A 22,565-nucleotide genomic window follows, 5' to 3' on the forward strand; every position below is an offset into this window, starting at 1 on the left:
GAAATTTATGCATTTCTTACTAAGTTTGAATATTGTTTTGCTTAATGTTCTAATATTATCTTTTAAATTATATTTTCTACTAATTGTTGATAGTTAAGCTATTTAAATCTTTAAATAAAATAATAGTGTAAGTATTGAAGAGATGAGTCACAATGCTGGAGCTTTTGCTTTGTATACAGGAATCTTAGACTTGATTCCTGATACTATATAGTTCACCAAATCTAGGGCTTTCCTCTAGCACATGGTTGGGAGTAGCCTCAAATCACCACTGAATCTGTACCTCCCGAACAATGATAAAATAAGTAAATAGTATCTTTCATATCAAATAATGTACATACATATAAAATATAAATTTTAATTTACATAATAATTTTACATAAATTTACATACATATAATTTTTGTTTTTCAATGTATTAAGAAAGGAGTGGATTATTGACTAGTTTACAATCCTCTGCCTTCATTATTCTTTTTTCCTCTTACCACACAATTGAGGAAATTCAATACAATGTTAATTAAAGTAGAAATACTGGGAAAACTTCTAATGTTTCCTCATATAGTATAATAATGGGTGTAGTTTAACATATTCTTTACTTGGTTTTGAGAGTCCTGTACTCCTAATTTACTCAAAACTTATAATTGTAAATGTATATTAAATGCTATGTTAGTTTTTTTAGCCCTTTTAAAATCTATCTGTTGAACATAATTGAAAGATTATACAGTGGTTAAGTAAGTTGGTAATGTATCTCTAAGCTCAGTTTGGTGACCAGAATCAAAGGGGGACAGAGGATGAGTGAACTGGGAAATAGAGGTCAACTGAATAGTGAAGAATCAAAGCAGACTTTAAGTGAAGCAGTTAACACAGTACACATGCATATTGGTTTTTTATTATTTATATGGTTTGGGGTCTCAACTCCTAGTACTCAGCACAGTGATTGAGGGATCTCTCCAGTCCTGCTTGGGGAATTATGCTTTGCTGGGGATTGATTGAGGTGCTTGTGGGCAAAGCATTACTCTCTAGTGCACTGAGCAACCTCCTTGGCCCAAATACATGTTGCCTTTTGTCTTTTAAAAATGCACACTTAAAACTTATATTGTAGCTTGATGTTACCTAAGTTTTTAAAAATGGATTATTAAAAGTTTGATGATTTTCTACTAAAATGGGGCCCAGAGAGATAGCACAGTGGCATTTGCCTTGCAAGCAGCCGATCCAGCACCAAAGGTGGTTGGTTCGAATCCCGGTGTCCCATATGGTCCCCCGTGCCTGCCAGGAGCTGTTTCTGAGCAGACAGCCAGGAGTAACCCCTGAGCAATGCCAGGTGTGACCCAAAAATAAAAAAAAGTTTGATGATTTTCTAAAAAAAGCAAGCTGACCTTCAAAAAGCCAAGAATTCTTATGTTGTAATTTAAATAAGTTGAACATTAATCATTTTTTGAAAAAAAATCAAACTCATATATTTCTATATATTTTGAAATAAGTTTGTCAATGAATTCTTTTCATCTTTGTTTTGTTTTGTTTTGTTTTAGGGCCATACCTGGCAGTGTGCAGGTGTGACTCCTGGCTCTGTGCTCTAAAATCGCTCCTGCAGGCTCAGGGGACCACATGGGATGCTGGGGATTGAACCTACACCTGTTCTGGGTCAGCTACGTGCAAGGCAAACACCCTACCACTGTGCCATCACTCTGACCCCAAATGAGTTTTATATACAGAAATAACTCATCCTAATCAACAGTGAACTGAGTTCCCTCCTAAAGCTATTAAATATCTCAAATTTGGAATTCCTCGTTAATCATAAAGTACATTGACTTACAGAAGCACTTTTTTCTTTTCTTTTTTTTTTTCATTTTTGGGCAATGCCTACAGGTGCTTAGAGTTTACTACTCTCATGACTCTGCCCAGATATCACACTTGGTAGGGCTTTGGGAGACCATATGGGATTTTGGAGACTGAACCCAGGCCAGCTGCAAGAAATACCTGTTTCTTATCCCAGACCTCCAATCTAATGGGGTGGGCAAAAAGAATCAGGTCAAAAGTCAAGCTGTGTCATAACAGGTAGAGAACCTGGGCCAGGGTCCAGGCTGCATTCCTATTGCTGCTCATTTTAGGTCCATGCAGTTCAGCATCTTTCAAGGGAGAACCAACACACTAGGGAACAGAGTTTAAGATAAGATTCACGGACACAGGAAACATCTGGCAGACTCCCCACCCTCCCAGAAATAACATCTGTGGGTGAGGAACTAGAGAGAGGTCAGAGCATCAATACTGCAGTGAGTTTCAGGTGAGATGAACAGAAATTGAAGTGTACTGGTTTGGCTAACTCTAAGGAGCAATTGAATCTATGGCTTGTGTAGGCAGAAAGGGAGATAAGAAGGTTGAAGAGGTTCAGGGTAGATGACACAGAAGATCAACCTGGTGAGCATTGTTTTTCTACAACTCCCATCTGGTCAAGTTTGGAACAGGAAAAGTAATAGCAGCTGGTAACATCCCACCCTCCCTCCTCCCTTCTTTCTTCCTTCCTCCCTCCTTTTCCTTCTTCCTTCTTCCCTCCCTTCTCTCCCCCTCCCTCTCTCCTTCCTTTCTTTCCTCCATCTCTCCCTTCCCTTTCTTTTTCTCCCTCTCTCCCTACTCCCTTTTACCCTTCCCCCTCCCTTGCTCCTTCCTTTTCTTCTTCCTTCTTTCCCTCCCTTCCATCCTTCTTTCCTCCCTCCCTCCCTTCTTCCTTCTCTCCACCCTCCCTCCATCCTTCACTCTCCCTCCTTCCTTTCCTTTTTCCTTCCTTTCCCCCTCCCCTCCTCCCTTCCTTTCCTTCATCCCTCTCCCCTCCCTTTCCTCCTTCCTTATTTCCTTTTCTTCCCTCCTTCCTTTTCTTATTCCTTCCCTCCCTGCCTGCCTTCCTTACTTCCTTCCCTTCCTTTTTCTTTCTTTCCTTTTTTTTTTTTTTTTTTGTTGTTTTTGGGCCACACCCGGTGACGCTCAGGGGTTACTCCTGGCTATGCGCTCAGAAGTCGCTCCTGGCTTGGGGGACCATATGGGAAGCCGGGGGATCGAACCGCGGTCCGTCCTAGGCTAGCACTCTCAAGGCAGACACCTTACCTCTAGCGCCACCGCCCGGCCCCCTTCCCTTCCTTTCTTTCCTCCCTCCAGTCCTTCCTTTCCTCCTTCCTTGATACCTCACCCCTGCCTTCCTTTCCTTCCTCCCTTCCTTTCTTCTCTCCACCCTCCCTCTCTCCCTCCATCCTTCCTTCTCCCTCCCTCCCTCCCTCCTTTCCTTCTTCATTCCTTTCCTCCCTCCCTTCCTCCTTCCCTCTCCCTCCCTCCTTCTTTCCGTTCTTCCTTTCTTTCCTTCTTTTATTATTTCTTTTTTTTTTTTTTTTTTTGGTTTTTGGGCCACACCCGGTGGTGCTCAGGGGTTACTCCTGGCTGTCTGCTCAGAAACAGCTCCTGGCCGGCACGGGGGACCATATGGGACACCGGGATTCGAACCAACCACCTTTGGTCCTGGATTGGCTGCTTGCAAGACAAACGCCGCTGTGCTATCTCTCCGGGCCCTTCTTTTATTATTTCTTCCTTCCCTCCCTTCCTCCCTCATTCCCTTCCTTCCTCCCTGCCTTCTTTCCTTTCCTTCTTCCCTTTCTCCCTCCCTCCCTTCCTTCTTCTCCCTCCCTCCCTCCCTCTGGTAATCATGTGGTGCTGGTGATCAGCCCTTTGAGCTACCTTTCTAGCTCCAGAGTTGCTTTTTTTTTTTGGGGGGGGTCATACCCGGCAGTGCTCAGGGGCTACTCCTGGCTCTACACTCTGAAATCGCCCCTGGCAGGCTTGGGGGACCATATGGGATGCCGGAATTTGAACCACCGTCCTTTTGCATGCAAGGCAAACACCTTACCGCTGTGCTATCTCTCTGGCCCCTGGAGTTGAATTCTTAAGAAGTTGGTAGAACCTAAGGATATAGGCAGCTGAGATCTGTGGTCACTGAAAGTTTGAGAAAAACAGGAACTGAGTGGGAGGCTTTCATGAAGACACAAAACTTTATGAACTCTGAATAATTCAGCAATGCTGTAGGTCCCTCCAGGTTGGGATGGGAGGAAGTCATAAACACTTGGATGTTGGTTCAATGTCGTCCATAAATTTGAGTTTGCCTTTGTGATCTATAGGTTTCTTTCAATTATGAATTTGGATAAATCTAGGAGCAGAGAAATGGAATGCTTTTTAAACCTGTTGACATGGGTAGTGAGCGGTAAGTTAAGGTACTCGAGGATAGAAATAACATGGAGTGGGGCTTTATAACAGAATTCATACATGCCATGCAGGCAAAGGCAAGACTCAGCTAAACTGAGGCCTTCCTAGTTACATAATTGTTTTAATTATTAATATACAGTCTAAAGTCCTAGCGTTGGGGTGAGGCTTCCCTCGGCACAGCACCTCTAGCCTCTTCAGTGGATGGGTCTGAAGATTGTAGGGTAACTGGCAGAGAAATTGACTCACGAGCAGTTAGTTAAAGTTTCATCAAAGTCAGTCAGCTTTATTCCAAGGCCCTATCTGCCATGTGCATTTCCTCACATGGCTTCTATGCTCAGCTTATTCCAAACTGCTTTTCTAAACTGCTTCTCCTCTGGCTCTCTGCCTCAGTTTACCTTTCAGCTGGTCTCCATGCTTCTTTGCTTCTTTTCTGCCTCCCCTTCCCCCAGGCAACACTTTATAATCTTTATTCCAAACCGCAGACCCCTCCCAGGTATGGTGGGTCTGGCCATCCAGGTGAGATTAATATAGGGTATTGGGGGAAGTGTACATCACAAATAATCACATTTGAACCCAAGTTTTAGAAGATCCAGAGAAACTTTAATTACAAGACCAATTCTTATTAGTGTTATTTTTAGGCTATATATTCACTTCATTATCTTATTTAATCTTCAAAATATTGGTATTATTTTATTTATTGTTCAGAGAGAAAACAGAAGACTCAACGAGGAAAGTTCTGCAACTTGTATTAAACTTATTCCTTAAATATTGGTTACTTCTGGCTTGTCAATCAGTTTTCTGAATCGGCTCTTTCAACAAAAATTAAAAGTTCATATTTTTTTCATTTCTAATTTATATAGTCACATGTCACTTGAGGTTATACTATGTAGCTCAGTTATAGACACTTGGGACAGAGTAGTGAAAAAGACAAAGACCACACATTTTCTGGAATTTATATACTGATAAGGATACAGAAAATAAACAAATTAAAATTAATAGCATAACATATAAAAGTGAAATAATCCAGACATAATTAGTGCTTTGTAGAAAATAACAAGATTGAGAATGAGAGCAATAAAGATGTTTGTTGAAATTAACACAAGAATCCCCTTGTAAAAGTGCTTTAATTTTTAAATTATTACAATGTCTATAAAAAATTTTAGTTGCTATATTCTCTTAACCAAAAATAATCCAGGGGCCAGAGCGATAGTGCAGCAAGGAGGGTGTTAACCTTGCACACAGCATACCTGGGACTAACCGGAGTTACATCCCAGGCATCCCATATGGTCCCTGAGCCTACCAGGAGTGATTTCTGAGCACAGAGCCAGGAGTAACACTGAGTGTCACCAGGTGTGACCACAACACCCCCTAACCTCCCTTCAAAAGCGAACAACAAATCCAAAATTTCCTCTTCTTTTAAAGAAACAAAATAACCTCTTCTCTAAAGAAAAACAAAGGATGGGGCTGGAATGGTGGTGCAGAGTGTAAGGCAGGGGTCTGAAACTCAATTTACCTGGGGGCCGCAGGAGGCAAAGTCGGGGTGAGGCAGGGCCGCATAAGGGATTTTACACAAAAAAGTCCTCAAACGTCATTATTAACAGTTTTAATTATTTCTTCTGAACATGAATAGAACATTGAGTGAAGAACATGAACAGTTCTTCTGAACATGGCATCTTTTGCCTATTCCTTGCTGCCAGAGACTTGACAGCGCTTCTTCTCACAAATCTAAAACCACATTTGGCTTTAAAGAGGAAGCAGTTGAGACCCTCAGTATGGTTTGAAGATGATCATCATTAAGTCTAGACCTGTACTTTGACTTATTGAAGTTCAATGTGGAGAATAACTTTTCACACAAATATGTGCTCCCAAAAAGGCACATGGTGCGCTTGAACATTTGGGAAAGCTCAGGGAAGCTGGGGGGCAATTCTCTCAAAAATTGCCCATGCATGTCTGCTTTTCCACTAATCTCCCTGAACTTGGCTTTGAGATCAGAGTTGCATTGCAGGTCAATGAGCTCCATTTGAAGCACAGGTGGGGCATCTTGCACATCAAAGGTAAAGGGGTCCACAAAAATTTGGAAAGTGGCTCTGTGATTTTTGAAGTCTGCAAATCTGTGATCAAATTCCTTCTCTAGCTTAAAAATAGCATCAACATATTTCTCACCACTGAATGGTATGCCTGCATCCACAAGTTCCTTGCATGCTGGGATATGGCAAAGGTTTGTCTGAGAGAACTGGGATTTCCATAACACAAGTTTTGTGGAGAATGCTCTCACATTGTCATAGGCAGCACTGATAAGCTGCCCCAAGCCTTGTAACATCTTGTTTAGTACATTCAGCTTATGTGTGATGTCAAAAAGAAAAGCTAAGTCCAAGAGCCATTTGTGATCACTCAACTCAGAAACAGCATTCCCATCCTTCTCCATGAAGGTTTTCACTTCTCTCAACTCAAAAAATCATTTCAGGACATTTCCCCTGCTGAGCCAACGTGCCTCGGTGAAATAGAGTGAATCTCCATATTCTGACTCCATTTCCTCTAAAAAAGCACGAAACCTCCTGTGATTTAAGCCCCTGGATCTGATTTGGTTGATGCATTTCACACTGTCACACATTGTCACACGGCAGGCATTTACTGCAAAGGGCCTGCTGATGGATAATGCAGTGAAGAGCAATGGCCTTCTCTACATGCTCCTCTTCAAGTTTTTTTTGAACAAGTCCCACCAGTCCATTTTTCCTCCCTGTCATCGATGGCGCTCCATCGGTTATTATTCCAACAAACCTCTTCCATGGCAAACCTGCATTCTCAATGGCATCACACAGATGCCGAAATATCTCATTAGCGGTGGTCTGGCCATGCATTAGAATTATTGTGAGCAGCTCCTCTCTCCATTCAAAATTGCAATCAACACCACGGACATAAATTGTGAGCTGCGCAGTGTCTGTTATATCTGTGCCCTCATCAAGAGCAACTGAGTATGCATCAAAACATTTGGCTTTCTCCCACAGTTGATGATGTCACTTGACATGTCAGAAATGCGCTCTGCCACAGTGTTGGCAGAAAGGCTGATTTTGCTAAACTGACCTTTTCTGGACAGATAATTCTTGCAGCTTGTAACATGCATTTTTTTTTAACGAACTCTCCTTCTGTGAATGGTTTCCCCGCCTTAGCAATCATCTCACTAACCATGTAACTAGCTTTGACTGATGCAACATTCTCTTTGGTTACTTTCTTGAAGAAATCTTGTTGCCTCATTAGACATGCTTTAAGACTGGCAACCCGCTTGGCTCTCTCATTTCCTTGATATTTTTCACATTCCTCAACATGTTTCGTTGAATAATGGCGTTGCCAGTTGTATTCCTTGTGCACTGCAACTTTCTCTGAGCAAATAAGACATGTGGGGATGCCCCTGTGCTCAACAAAGAAATACTGCGTCTCCCACTTTTCCTGAAATTGTCTGTGCTTGTCATCAATCTTTCTCTTCACTGCAGGCTTTGATGAAGTCATGATGAAGGTATGACAAAATCTAATTTTGTAATAAACTTCTCTCCCTTCTCTCCCTTAGGCCTCCGATAATGCAAGGGACAGTGGGCAGGAGCAGCGGAAATGATGTCTGTGCTAGGCGCAAAGTATTCGCGATTATTTGCTTACCGAATATTCGCAATAAAAAATCGCATTAGTAAGAAAAAATATCGCAAAAAATCGCATTAAACATTTGCATACCCCAAATAGAACTGCTCAGGGTATGCAAATGTTTAATGTGAATTTTTCTTACTAATGCGATTTTTATCGCGATTATTCGGTAAGCAAATAATCACGAATACTATATTTGAAGGCCAGCTGCGGACCACAAAATGTTGCATGGGGCCCGGAGAGATAGCACAGCGGCGTTTGCCTTGCAAGCAGCCGATCCAGGACCAAAGGTGGTTGGTTCGAATCCCGGTGTCCCATATGTCCCCCGTGCCTGCCGGGAGCTATTTCTGAGCAGACAGCCAGGAGTAACCCCTGAGCACCGCTAGGTGTGGCCCCAAAACCCCCCAAAAATGTTGTATGGAGGGCTGCAAACGGCCTGCAGGCCACGAGTTTGAGACCCCTGGCATAAGGCATCTGCTTTGCACACGCTAGCCTAGGTCGGACCATGGTTTGATCCCCTGTTGTCCTTTATGGTCCCCCAAGCCAGGAGTGATTTCTGAACGAATAGCCAGGAGTAACTCCTGAGTGTCACCAGGTGTGGCTGAAAAACAAAAGAAACAAAATAACAAAAAAAAATAAATAAAGGAAGGAAGGAAGCAGAAATATAGATATATTAAAATCTAGAAAAAGGGCCTGAGTGATAGCACAGCAAGGAAGGCATTTGCTTTGCAAGTACAAGGACAACCAATTAAACCCAACCCAGGTTTAATTCCTGGCATCCAATATGGTCCCTCCAGCCTGTCAGGAGTGTTCCCTGAGTACAGAGCCAGGTGTAAAATGTGAGCACTGCAGAGTATAGTCTCTAAACAACAAGAAAAAAGGGGGGAAAAAAAGAGAATCCAAAAAAATTATACAAAACATCAGCAAAATCAAGTTGTTTTTATCAAAAAGATTGACAAAACTTTAGATAACTCATAAAGAAAAAGGAAAGTAATCAGATCAGAAATGAAAGGGAATACATATAAAGATACCACAGAAATACAGAATATTAACTAAGAATACTATAAAGTACTGTATGCCATGAAATTGGAGAATTTAGAAGTACGAGTACATTTTAGAATCCTTCAACCTCCCAAAACTAAATCAGGAGGAAATAATGTTATCACAAAAGTGAATTTTTTCATTTTTTGCAAGTTCTTGGGAAATAATTTGCAGGTTCTTGAGAAGAGTTGTGTGAAAGATTTGCATACAAAAACTCAGAAGTAGTTTAAATGTTAGAATTTGGGGCTGGAAAGATAACATAGCCTTAGGGCATTTGCTTTGCATGCAGCTGACCCTGGACAGAGCCGGTTCAATTCCTGGCATCCCACATGGTCCCCCAAGTCTGCCTGGAACGATTTCTGAGTACAGAGCCAGGAGTAACCCCTGAGCATTGCCGGGTGACCTCAAACCTAATAAATAAATAAACAAAAAGTTAGAATTTATTGCACAGTTGGATTAGATAAATCGTGTATAGTTTGATTAGATGGGTTGCTCGATAGTGCTCATGTACACCATCAATCATCCTGTCCTGCTCTGACTGGTCTCTTTGTATGACTCCAAAAACATCCTGTTTCCAGTGCGCAGTCACCTGGCCTTGTCCCTATGCCATTCTCTATCCAGTGCATGTTTTTCTAGTCTGAAATCTTGTAGGATCTCTTTCAGTCTGTTCCCTAACAGTTTCTTGTCATCTTGCCCCGGTTTCACTTAAGTCTCCACTTGCTGTCTGAGTGTAAAGCCCTGCTTAGTTCTGCCATCTGTCTGGGGTCTTTGGGCTTTATCTTATCTGGCCTTCTGTCCAGATGCTTGACCCCCTAAAGGATTCTGCAATCTGCCTTGGGCATAAGTGAAAAAGTGTATGGGGGAGAGAAAAGGAAGGGAAGGGGAAGAGAGGGGAAGGGAGGAAAGGAGAAAAGAGGGAAGGGAGAGAAGGGAAGGGGAGGGGAGGGAAGGGAAGAGAAAGGGAGGGATGGGGAGGAAGGGAGAAAAGGGGAGAAGGAAAGAAAAGAGGGGAGGAGAGAAGAGTAGAGGAGAGGAGGGGAGGAGAAAGGAGAGAAGAGGAAGAGAAGGGAAGGGAAGAGAAGAGAAGAGAAGGGAAAAGAAGGGAAGAGAAAGGAAGAGAGAAGAGAAGGGAAGAAGAGAGAAGGGAGGAAAGCGGAGAAGGAAAGAGAAGAGGGGAGGAGAGAAGAGGATAGGAGGGGACAAGAGGGGAAGAGAAAGGAGAGAAGAGGAAAAGGGAAGAGAGGGGAAGCAAGAGGAGGTATGGGGAGAAGAGGGAAGGAGCGGGAAGAGACAAGAAAAGGACCAAAGCTGGACATTGTATGACTGAAATTAAATCATGAACATCTTTGTTATTATAGTGATACAATTAAATATTTATATTTACAATATATATACTATATATGCAATTAAAATTTATATTAAATAGAAAAATACAAAAGGCTTGACAGGGCATGGCTATAAAAGAGATGGAATCCTTTGTGTGTGTGTGTGTGTGTGTGTGTGTGTGTGTTTGGGCCACACCTGTTGATGCTCAGGGCTTACTCCTGGCTATGCGCTTAGAAATTGCTCCTGGCTTGGGGTACCATATGGGATGCCGGGCGATTGAACCATGGTCCATCCTAGGCTAACGCTTGCAAGGCAGACGCCTTACCTCTAGCGCCACCTCTCCAGTCCCCAAAATATGGAATCTTGAAGTTCGCTAAAAGTTTGTAGGTCTGGAGGTTATCATGCTAACTGAAGTTGAATCAGAGTTGTAGGCTGAATACCAAATGATTTCACTCATATATGGAGTATAAAGAAAAAAGAAAAGGGACAATGAAAATAAACCTTGAGTATCTGCCTAGAGAAGTATCTAGTATCAACCCAGGCCAAGAGGGTGGGGGAGGGTCAACAGAAAAGGACTTAGGAACAGTGGTGGAAGAATATTAGCACTCTGGTAGCTGGAAGTGCAGGAAATTTGAGATTAGTGTAAATTAAGATATCTCAGTACAAATATGGAAAAAGTATTAATGATTAATTAAAGATTTTTTAAAATATTTTTGTGAACATGTTTTATAACAGCTAGTTGGAAGTATTTCCCCATTTGTGACTTATTTCTTCATTCTCTTGGGTTTTTGTTTGTTTGTTTTGGAGACACACCAGGTGGTGCTTTGGTCTTATTCCTGGCTTTGTGCTCAGTGGACCATGTAGGGTTCAGGAAATTGAATCAAGGCATTCAACAAATCATTACATGCAAGGCAAGAAACCTATTTGTTGTACTATCATTCCAGCCCTTCATTCTGTACTTTTGCTCCTCATTCTCTTAATTATTGTCTCCTCTAATCCTTTTGGAAAAGTTTAAACTTTAGTTCTGATGGAGACTTATTGCTTTTTTTTTTTTTTTGCATTTTTCAATACTTGGCTGAGAAGTCTTTGTAAAACTCAGAGTCATACAGTTTTTCCTTGTTTTTAGCTATGTTATTGTTTACATTGGCCATGTCTTCATTTTTGAGTTAAAAGACTGCCACCACCACTATCACTATCATCATCACAACTTGCACATATTCTATTGTTCCTCGGCATCTATTGATAGAATTTTTCTATGATTTGTCCTTATTCCTTTGATGAAAAAAATGCAGCATGTAATTATAAACTTAGGGATCACTATCCTAAACAACTCTTGTCCACTATTCAGGGTTATTATTTTATCTGTTTTGTGAGTTCTTCTAATTGTTGAAGGTAGTATCTATTTTTTAAAATAATATCTTTATTTAAGCACCAGGATTACAAACATGACTGCAGTTGGTTTTCAGTCATAAAAAGAGCACTCCCTTGTAGTATCTTAACCTTTTCATTTGCTTTTGTGCTACACCTGGTAGATCTTAGGATCTTAATTTTGTTTCTGCTACTTCACCTTAGCCAGCTTCTAATGTCTCCTGTACCATAATCACTAAAGCTGGTTTTTTTTTTTTTTTTTTTTTTTGGTTTTTGGGTCACACCCAGCAGCGCTCAGGGGTTACTTTTGGCTCCATGTTCAGAAATCGCTCCTGGCAGTCTGTGGGGACCATATGGGATGCTGGGATTCAAACCAATGACCTTATGCATGAAAGGCAAATGCCTTACCTCCATGCTATCTCTCCGTCCCCACTAAAGCTATTTCTTAACAAGGTTGCTACTTATCATATTAAAAGTATTTTTTCTATTCCATACTTGCTTAAATAAATAACCTTGTCCACTTATCTTCATATCCACTCATTAAAAATCTCTGCACAGCATCACATAGAATTAGAATTGCAGAACTGATGGGTACATATATTTTAAAATGTGAAAGGAGATCTGAAACTTTCACTTAGTTGCAAACTAACAAGTACTTTGCCACAGTTTCAGGACAGCTGACAGAAGATATGAAACTCCTGGGTCAGAGAGCAAAGAATCTTATTCATTGCAGGAGCAATACTGAGTCAGCTTATTTTGACGGATTCTTGTTCAAGTCTAAAGAGGGCTGGTTTTTCACGTGAACCCTGGTAAGGGCTTATTATTATTATTGTTATTATTATTATTTCATTTATTTTTTGCAAGGTGCAGACACAGCACCAGGTGACAGTCTCCTTCTGCCAGTTGAGCTACGTGAGTGGAGACAGACAACTGCTCAGATCAGAAGACCAACAGACCCTCCCTATGAGTCAGGCTACTCAGGGCTCTCTCAGGATGCGGTGCCTTTTCTCTCGAGAAAGGCTGTGCTTTGATCATGACGATGATGGTCTTTTAACTCAAAAATGAAGGCCTGACCAACCTAAAAATAAAACCTAAACCATAGCATAGCTAAAAACAGGGGGAAAGTGATGGTGCTGCAGTTTTCCACCTGAGTTACTTCTTAATCATTCTGAGTGGTGCTGTTTGAGTTTTGTTCTAGCGGCATGGACCCAAACTACTGTCGTGCCAAGCGATGTCCTAGCTTCCTAATCTTTGAACCAGGTTCTCTCTCCTCTCTCTCTCTCTCTCTCTCTCTCTCTCTCTCTCTCTCTCTCTCTCTCTCTCTCTCTCCTCTCTCTCTCTCTCTCTCTCTCTCTCTCTCTCTCTCTCTCTCTCTCTCTCTCTCTCTCTCTCTCTCTCTCTCTCTCTCTCTCCCCCCTCCCCTCTCTCTTCTCTCTCTCCTCTCCTCTCTCCCCTCTCTCCCCTCTCTCCCCCCATTCTCTCCTCTCTCTTCCCCCTTCCCTGCATCTGGAGGAGGAACTACATTTGGTCTCTCTGTTTCTCTATCTCTCTGTGTCTGTCGGTCTGTCACAGCATCTAGAGGAGGAAGTACTTTTGGTCTCTCTGTTTCTCTCTCTGTGCTCTCTCTCTCTGTGCTCTCTCTCTCTCTCTCTCTCTCTCTCTCTCTCTCTCTCTCTGTGTGTGCTCTCTCTCTGCATCTGGAGGAGGAAGTACATTTGGTCTCTGTTTCTCTGTCTCTCTCTATGTCTGTCTGTCTGTCTCTGGAGGAGGAAGTACATTTGGTTTCTCTCTCTCTCTCTCTCTCTCTGCATCTGGAAGAGGAAGTACAGTTGGTCTCTCTGTTTCTGTCTCTGTCCGTCCGTCTGTCTGTCTCGGTGCTTCAACGCGTGGTACTCGGCCTGGCAGCCACGATGGGGGTTCATTCAGAGGGTCCCTTTCCTATACTGTCCCCTAGCTTCATCCGTGAGGGAAGGCGGCGGAGGGCGTTTTCCACACGAGGAGCATTTATGCATTCGCAGTCCGGGATAACGCTCTCTCTGTGGAGCGGCCGCGTGCCCTGACCAAGAAAGAGCTCCTCCATCCAAGTCGGCAGCAAGCGGGGAACTCGGAGTTTCTGGAGTTCGGTGTCCGAATGTCTCCTTCCCGGCCCTGGCTGCGCCTGACAAACACAGAAAAGGGGGAACCAGGCCCTGAGGCGCCCAGACTTCGCGCCCGCACGGGGCGTCCCCGAGTCGCTCGCACCCGCCAGGCTTGGCAGTGAGGACGGACCGCAGCCAATGGGGCGTCAGCGTCAGGACCCGCCCACTATCTGTAGTAGCCAATCAGAGCCGGCTCGGCCTCGAGCCTGGCCAATGAGCGCGCGCGGGGCCGGGAAGCCCCGCCCCTCGGGGGAAGCCAAAGCCTGAGGCGAGCGCGGCGCGGCCTGTGAGGGGCGGCTTCCCGCGCGTTAGAGACGTCGGCCCGGACGCGAGACTCGGGGACGCGGGCATGGCGGGTCCTCAGGCCGAGCGGGTGTTGATTGTGGGCAGGTAAAAAAAAAAAAAAAAAAAAAAGAAAAGAAAAGAACGAAAAGGCCTTCGGGAGCGTGAGCCAGGCACCGCCTGCGTGCCCGGGCGCCGGTGCCCTCGGTGGGCGACATTCGTCCTGAGGGGCGCGTCAGCCGCGCTCGCTTCAGGGCGCTGCCTCCGAGGGGCCGCCTGCGCTGGGCGCGGGAGGCGACGTCGCTCGGGGCCGCTTGAGGACGCGGAGCCGGGCAGGAGGGTCTGTGCCTGAGGTCGCAGCGGAGCGGGACGGAGCCTGGGTCGGAGCGACTCGACTCTGGGTGCAGCCCTGCCCGGCTGAGGGGTCCTGGCCTGGCACCGCGGGCCCCTCGCCCCTGCCTCCCTCGTGAGAGGCCTCTCTGCCCTCAGGAGTCGCGGCCCCTCAGGGCCCACAGGGCGCCGTCCACTTGATTTTGCCGCCTGCTGCTCCGTCCGCCTCTGCTGTGCTGATGCCTGGCTCTGTGGACCCGCCTGTGTGGGTCCTGCCTCCGCTCCAGCTTTGGCTCTCTCCGGGGCCCCCTGCTACCTGGTTTGCTTCGTTGCTGGTGATTCGTTCTTTGGGGCTTCTCCAGAGGGATCCCCTAGGGCCCCTCTTGGAGATACCAGGACAGTCCAATGCCAGCGCCCGGGCATTCGGTGCGGCCAACATTCCATCTGGCCGTGCCCCACCTGGGCATACCCCTAGGTCCCAGCTGGGGGTGCTCCCAGCATCCCCCCCCCTCCGGGCAAAGACGCCCGGTGCAAGGCCCTTTCACTCGTGGGCAGTTACACTGGCTGAGCTAGTGAGCAAACAGTCTTCCTGCTAGTTCTTCCGTTGCCTTTGAACGAGAAAAGTTCCTTCCTGGGGCTGCCTCCTGCCCTTCTGTGGCACTCTGCTTTCCATCACTTTACAGCCACCATGAGAAGACACTCTGGAAGTCCCATGCCCTCTGCAGCTCCTGGGAAGAAGAGGTCGGCAGATACTTTTTTCCTGCTGATTATTTTCCCCCTCACGGGTCCAGTAATGCTTTCGGCCTTTTTCAGACAAGTGGCCTGGAGAAGAAATCTGCAAAGTCCTTTGAGTGTACTTTGTACGAAGGTGGAGCCTTGCCCTGGCCCTGCCACTCAGCTGGCTCTCCTTTGGCAAGCTGAGTCTGTTTTTACAGTGTCTCAGAGCATTGGCCTCACCACTTTCTGGTGTTAGGTAGTTTTGCGTTGGTTGTGCTCTTATCTTCCTCAGGTTCCCGCACCACAGAGCTTTGATTAGGGGGGATCGTTAGATTTCTGGTCCCTGGTAGAGGATGTTAAGGGATTAGGAATAGGCTGGCAAATTCACATCCCATGGGAATAAACAAAAGGTAGAAGTCTTGTCTAAAGTCCCCTCACAGTCCCCACTTCTCGCCCCTCCCCTGTCCTTCATACCTTCCCTTCCCTCTCCTTCCACACCTGCCCTCCCACTTCTCTCCCCTTCCTCTCTCCTTTTCCCTTCCCTCACATCTTCATACCTTCTCTCCCCTCCCCATTCTTCCCTTCACCCTCCTCCCCAACACACTTTTCTGCTCTCTCCACTTTCTTTGGGTCCCATAGATGATATTGGGAATATCTACTTGAAGCAATGAGGAATGTAAACTTTAAAAACATTTTAAAGTCTTGTGATTCACATTTATTCATGGTGGAGTTTTAGACACCAATGTTTCAGCATCAACTCCACCAGTGTCAGCTTCTCTTCACCGGTATTCCCAAAATCTATCTCCCATATCCCTCTCCTCCCGCCCCCAGCCTGCCATCATTATCAGGCACCTCTTTAAATTTAATTGGTAACATTTGGATCTTATGAGTTTAGTGCTGTTGACTCCAAATATCCGTGGCTTGGATATTTACTTCTGTCCTTCCTTAACACCACCAATGCACCTAAGTCTCCTTGACCCCTACCTCCCATTATTTCATATCTGTCTTTCTCTTCACTCTAGTTTTTTTCTTCTCACTATACTCTGGGCCAGGAGTGTTCTAGACAACCACTATGTAAACCATTGCATTCTTTCATTAATCTGAATAAGTGATATCATTCTGTACTTATCCTTCTGGCTTATTTTATATAACATGATATCTTCCAGTTTCATCCAGGTTGCAGCAAATTGCATGATTGTGTCAATCCTAAGAGTAAATAAAATTTGGTAGTGCTTTCAAATTTTTTTCAATAAAATTTTGCAGTGCTCTTAGATTTCAGCAGATCATTATCATTTCCATTTCAGAAGCATATTGGCACATTGTTATTTAGCAGCTCTCATAAAAGTACTTTCTGGAAATGAGCTGTATTTAATCATTTTACATTGATTTTTTTTTTTTTTTGAGAAAGGCTTTTCCATTTAACTTTCCAGGGCACGTCACTTAGGAGTGTTGGTCTTGTGACAGTAAAAGTGAAAATTTTCTTTTTTGGTTGTAGGTTTTTATAGAAGAATTTTTTATTTTAGTTTTTATTTAGGCACCATGGTTTACAAATTCTGTTGATAATAGGGTCTCAGGCTTTGTGTTCAAGCTCCTATCCTACTACCAATGCAAAAGCCCCTCTGCCAATGACTCAAGTTTCTCTCCTGCTCCCTACCCTAATCTCTAGGCAAATTCATTTACATTTTCAAAAATATTATAGTTTGGGTCACTTACTTACAATAGTGTTGACATAGTTATGGTGTACATAATTACCTCATCTCTTTACTACCAAAGGACCTTGGAACAGTGTCCTTATATGGCCTCCAGTCCATCACCATTCTCCCTACCCCTTCACTTGACGCCCTCTGTTCTGCAGTTGAGGATCTAGGGTTTGCCATCATCTGATACCTTCCATTTCCTTGCCTTGTTTCTCTGTAAGCCACAGATGAATGCAGTCATCTGACTTACTATACTACATACATGTAACTTTCAGATCAGTCCCAAGTTGTAGCAAACTGCATGATGATTCATCTTATCTTTTTATGTGCATCCTTCCATTGTTTATATTACCACAAATTTTCTAGCTATTTGCCAAAACTGTGAGAGTATTTTTGAAGGAAATCTTGTGACTAGGGTTGCAGTAACATAGAGATAAAAAAGAAAAATCTGTAATGACAACTTTAAAATAGGGGGTGGAAATGATATTTGAAGACAGTTGAGTGTGGTGTTCTCAGGCCTTTTTTCCTGAGTCTCATGTCTAGGGGGACTTCTTTTTCTAACCAGGTTCTGAATAACTGCAGTGTCAATTCCAAATTCACATATGCATGCTTGTACTTTTACCCAAATGAGGTCTTGAGCTTGTTTTAGAATAGGAACCTATCTGGGAGAATTTCTCCCCAACGAGATCATATTCTGGGCCCTTCATGTGCTCTTTTCCATTTTCTCTACCAATGCAGTTGGTTTTTTTTTGTTTTTTGTTTTTTTTTTTTGTTTTTCTGGTATCTCTTAGGTTGAAGAAGTTCTCAGATATCATTTCTTTCATCAGTAGTTCTTCCCTTTACCCTCTTTCTTCTGGAATTTTTGATTCAGAGATTGTTCTGTTTGCTGCTATTTTGTAAAACTATTAGGCTTTATTTATTTTTTTTTTTATTTTGAAAGATTTTTCTTCTTATTTTTTTGTTTTTTTTTTCGGTCATACCCAGCAGTGCTCAGGGGTTACTCCTGGCTCTGTGCTCAGAAATCGCTCCTGACAGGCACGGGGGACCAAATGGGATGCCGGGATTTGAACCACCTTCTGTCCTGGATCAGCTGTGTGCAAGGCAAATGCCCTACTGCTGTGCTATCTTTCTGACTGCTCTTCTTTATTTTTCTTTATGGATGATCAAGTACACAGTTTTATGAGCTGCCTCTTCCAGGAAAAAGAACTTTTCCTGGAGTCTTCCCTTTAGGTAAAAACCATGTAATTACTGGCTGTATGTTCACCACAACTCCTAGTTCTAGTAGAAAAACATTTGGTTTTTCTGTCATGATTACATTTAAAGAGACAAAATTAGTGTACAGCATGAGAACTGGTGAGGAGATAGTTTCATATGATTTATATCATTTTTGTCTTGTAATTTTACTTTGTGGTGATTATGTATACATTTTCTTTTCCTCCCTATGTATACATTTTCTATAAAAACTTTGAGACATAAGTTAGATATTTATTAAAAATTAGAAATTACTTTATTTAAAGAACATATTTTACATAATTGTTCATAGTATGTTTGTTTCTGTCACTCCATGTTCCAACACCAATTTCACCACCAATTCCCTTCACAATTGTCCTCGAATTTTCATCCATTCCCAAGCCTACTGCTTTGTCAGGCACAAAGAAAATCTGTTACATTATTTGTTTATAGGTAAGTGGTAATGAAATTATTAAAATAAAAAAGTGCAAAAAGAGAGAAAAGTCCAGCAAAAAGATAACCTGTGAAAATTATTGCATCTCACGATGAGGTCAGTAAGTCATTTGTCAGAAGGTTTTTAAGCTATTGCTAGTTGATTTTTCTTATGGGGAAGTAGGGATTTTCTTGTTAAACTTCATCTGAAAACACAGACATAGACATATATACAGGTACACAGAGCAAACCATTATTCAAACATGAGAACCATGAAGATGTGAAGCATTAAAAGAATGTATTTGATGGAAGCATGTGAAGTCAATACTCTAGTGTGAATGTCTCTACTTCTAGAGGAAGAAATTGTGACTTTCTTCTGTTACCTCCCAGTGCAAGTAGCAGAGTTGGAGACAGAAACAAGTGTCCTGAGACCAAACAACCTACTATACATAAATAAATAAATTTTTATATTATTATAATACTTGTTATTTTATTAATAAAATATATAGTACTATAATACTAGACAGAATATTATACTTTAAGTCATCATTGCCCCTTAGAAAAATATTGTGAGACAAATTCTGTCTACCTGTGAAATAAATTCTCTAGATTAAATACGTAAAGTAAGCACATTTATTTTAACATTTTAAGCATCATTTATAAGGTATTTCATCAATCATTATTGATTTCAGTATTGATTTTATCAATCATTTAAAATGTCTTGAGGGGCCGGAGCAGTGGCACAATAGGGCATTTGCCTTGCACATGGCTGACCTAGGACAGACCTCTGTTCAATCTCCCCCCATCTCATATGGTCCCCCAAGACAGGATCAATTTCTGAGAGCATAACCAGGAATAGTCCCTGAGTGTCACCGGCTGTGGCCCAGACCTCCCCCACCCATGAAAAAGTCTTGAAAATTCAGCATGTATCACCTATATAGTGCTTGTCATTTCAGACTCGCACTTTTCAAGTACATAGCAGTTTCATGTGCCTCCTCCTCTTTTCTCTCCTTTTCCTCTCCTCCTCTCCTCCTCCTTTCACCTTTCATCTTCTTTCTCCAACCATGGGTGTGCTCTATCCCCCATCTACATCCTAGGCCCACAGTGGTTTCTGAAACCACAAAGTGGGAAATTAAAAAAATTTTTTTTCAGGGGTCGGAGAGATAGCATGGAGGTGGGGCATTTGCTTTGCATGCAGAAGGACGGTGGTTCGAATCCCGGCATCCCATATGGTCCTGGAGCCTGCCAGGAGCAATTTATGAGCGTAGAGCCAGGAGTAACCTCTGAGCACTGCCAAAAAAAAATTTTTTTTTCAGAAAGTATTTTTATGAATGATGTCCAGAAGTAGCTATATTCAGTTCAGTGATTAATTTAGAAATGAACGTCGGGGCCGGGTGGTGGCACTAGAGGTAAGGTGCCTGCCTTGCCTGCGCTAGCCTAGGACGGACCACGGTTCGATCCCCCGGTATCCCATATGGTCCCCCAAGCCAGGAGCGACTTCTGAGCGCATAGCCAGGAGTAACCCCTGAGCGTCACCGGGTGTGGCCCAAAAACCAAAAAAAAAAAAAAAAAAAAAAAAAAGAAATGAACGTCACTGAAACTCCTGCTGTGTGCTTATAGTTAATATATATTACCTACATTATTATTATTACTACTATAATAAGGGTTATTTTAAGGGTTATTTTCTGGTGAAGTAAGTAACCCTGTGTTTCCTACATATTCGATAATGGTGATGAGAGCATAAAGGTTTATAGTCAGTTGCTGGTCAGTTGTGGCAAGCATGTTTATTAATTGTTCGCATAAGTAATTCCCTTACTCATAGCTTTCTCATACTCATTTTCAATGGAAATAGCTTTCAAAGACTTCTAGGAGCAGCTCTGCAGTGTGGAGTGCAAGGTCATGCTTGCTTACTTGCTTACTTGTTTATGTTCCAGGTCATTATCAGAAATGCTCAAACTCCGGCTTATGCATTCCAGGGTTTCCCTTATCTTGTGGTTTACAAAGAGAACTCTGCAGAAATTGAAATGTTCCAGTGTGGTGCTCTGCATTCAAACCCCGGTACCCTTGCATGTATTCAGGCCGTCAGCACAGTTCCACTGTGTATAATCCAAGTATGGAAGAATCATGCTTGTTAATAGCACCTTGCGAGAGCAAGGTAGCATAAGCCCAGTCCATAGGCCATGGTGTGCCAAAAATATCCCAACATTTCTATCCTCCAGAGGGCAAAAAGCAGAAGCTGGGAATCTTGTGTCTATACTCATGTGGTCCTTGATGATTACCATTGTCACCTTGACTGGTTTTTATTTAAAATATTTTTTATTATAATATACTTAAGCCCCATGATTACAAGCATGTTTGTAGTTGGGTTTCAGTCATAACAAGAACACACTCTTCACCAGTGTAACATTCCCACCACCAGTGCCCCCCATCTCCCTCCTGTGCCTGTTGAATTCTTGAAATATATCTAGCATTGTTGATGAGCTAAATATTAACATTTAATTTTAATTTAATGGCTGCATTGGCTAGAATCTGCCATATAGAGCAGTATAGTTCTAGAACCTCGAGATTAATAAGCTTTGGGAGTGCTATTGGCCTACTCCTGGCTTTGTACTCAGGAGTCACTTTTGAGGGTGTTCAGAGAATTATATCAGGCACTGGGGATAGAAACTGGGTCAGCTGCCTGTAAGGCCTTACTCTTGTCTCTCCAACCCTAAAATGAATAATTTTATATGTATATTTTGTATGAATTTTATATTAAGTGTGAAAGATTTCAATTCACAGAGGAATATGGATTAAAATTTACTGTATAATCCTGTTCTTCGGAAGTTTCTTTTGACATGAAATTGTGATTGTTTTCACAGTTTTTTCAGCAAGTGGCTGTACAGAGTCTTTGTAACAGGATCGAATTCCAGTGAACACATCTGGTGAAAACTTCAGGGCTTGACTAGCACTTCTTTGGCATGAGCCTGAATTTTTCAAGTCAGTTGATGGATTTCCAAGTCCTGTTTTTCAGTCTTTTAGACCCAAGCCTTAAAAAAGATAATGACATATAACTGTCTCTGGTCAGTGGTGCTTTTTGTGTTCAGAAAGTGAAAACAGGGGCCAGAGAGATAGCATGGAGGTAAGGCGTTTGCCTTGCGTGCAGAAGGTCGGTGGCTCGAATCCCGGCATACCATATGGTCCCCCATGCCTGCCAGGACCGATTTCTGAGCATAAAGCCAGGAGTAACCCCTGAGTGCTGCTGGGTGTGACCCAAAAACCAAACCAAACCAAACAAAAAACCAGAAAGTGAAAACAGCTAATTCAGGAGTGAAAGGAGAGACTAGCAGAGAAATACTCGAGCCCTTCCCACCCCCGCACACACACAACTCCCTTTCTAGCCTCCCCTCACCTAAGTGCTGCTTGTAGTTACTATGATGGATAGCATTATCTTTGAGACAAGCGAGCCTTCCATATGTGAAACATATGACTACACATTAAAGATCCCCTAAAATGGGCAACATGCTGCTGCTGTGAAATCACGACCTGATGTCTGGATCATACATATTCTAAGAAAGCTCCACATTTAGAGAGCTCTAGAGAGGATATATTGGTTTGTCTTTAAATTCTGTGAGTTGTGAGGATATTTAACATATTCAAAGAAATAAAGCCAGCAAAGCTGACACAAGAAAGTGTGAGAGGGAAAGGAACAGATATAGTAGGTCAAATAAAATTTTCATTTAGTTTTTCAAGCATAATATTCTTGTGTGATCTTTTATGTTTCTTTTTTGTTTGTTTTTGGGTCACACTTGGAAATGCTCAGAGACTCCTGTCTCTGTGCTCAGAAATCGCTACTGGCAGTCTTGGGGGACCATATGGAATGCTGGGGATCAAACCAGGCCTGTCTTGGGTTGGCTGTGTACAAGGCAAATGCCCTATTGATGTGCTATTGCTCCGGCCCCTATCTTTTTTTTTATCATGGTGTCTGTTTCTGTGGTGTCTGTTGTAACTTCTCCCCTTTTATTTCTCATCCTGTCTATTAGTGTTCTGTTTTTTTTTTTTAATCTTTAAGTACCATGATTACAAGCATGATTGTAGTTGGGTTTTAGTCATAAGCAGAATACCCCCCTTCACGAGTTCTGTTTTTCTTTTCTTTTTTT

General features: G+C 42.8%; 1 protein-coding gene across 1 annotated transcript in view; it reads left to right on the forward strand.

Annotated features, from left to right (window-relative positions):
- Positions 1–14,034: 14,034 nt before the first annotated feature.
- The window catches only part of CRYL1 (crystallin lambda 1), a 172,772-nt gene continuing 164,241 nt past the window's right edge, over positions 14,035–22,565 (forward strand). Inside the window, exon 1 of the mRNA XM_049782582.1 lies at positions 14,035–14,128. Coding sequence (XP_049638539.1) covers positions 14,088–14,128 — 41 coding nt within the window. The 5' untranslated portion in view covers positions 14,035–14,087. The remainder of the gene's footprint in view (positions 14,129–22,565) is intronic.

Source organism: Suncus etruscus, chromosome 10 (genome assembly GCF_024139225.1).
Source record: "Suncus etruscus isolate mSunEtr1 chromosome 10, mSunEtr1.pri.cur, whole genome shotgun sequence".
In the NCBI taxonomy this organism is placed as follows: domain Eukaryota; kingdom Metazoa; phylum Chordata; class Mammalia; order Eulipotyphla; family Soricidae; genus Suncus; species Suncus etruscus.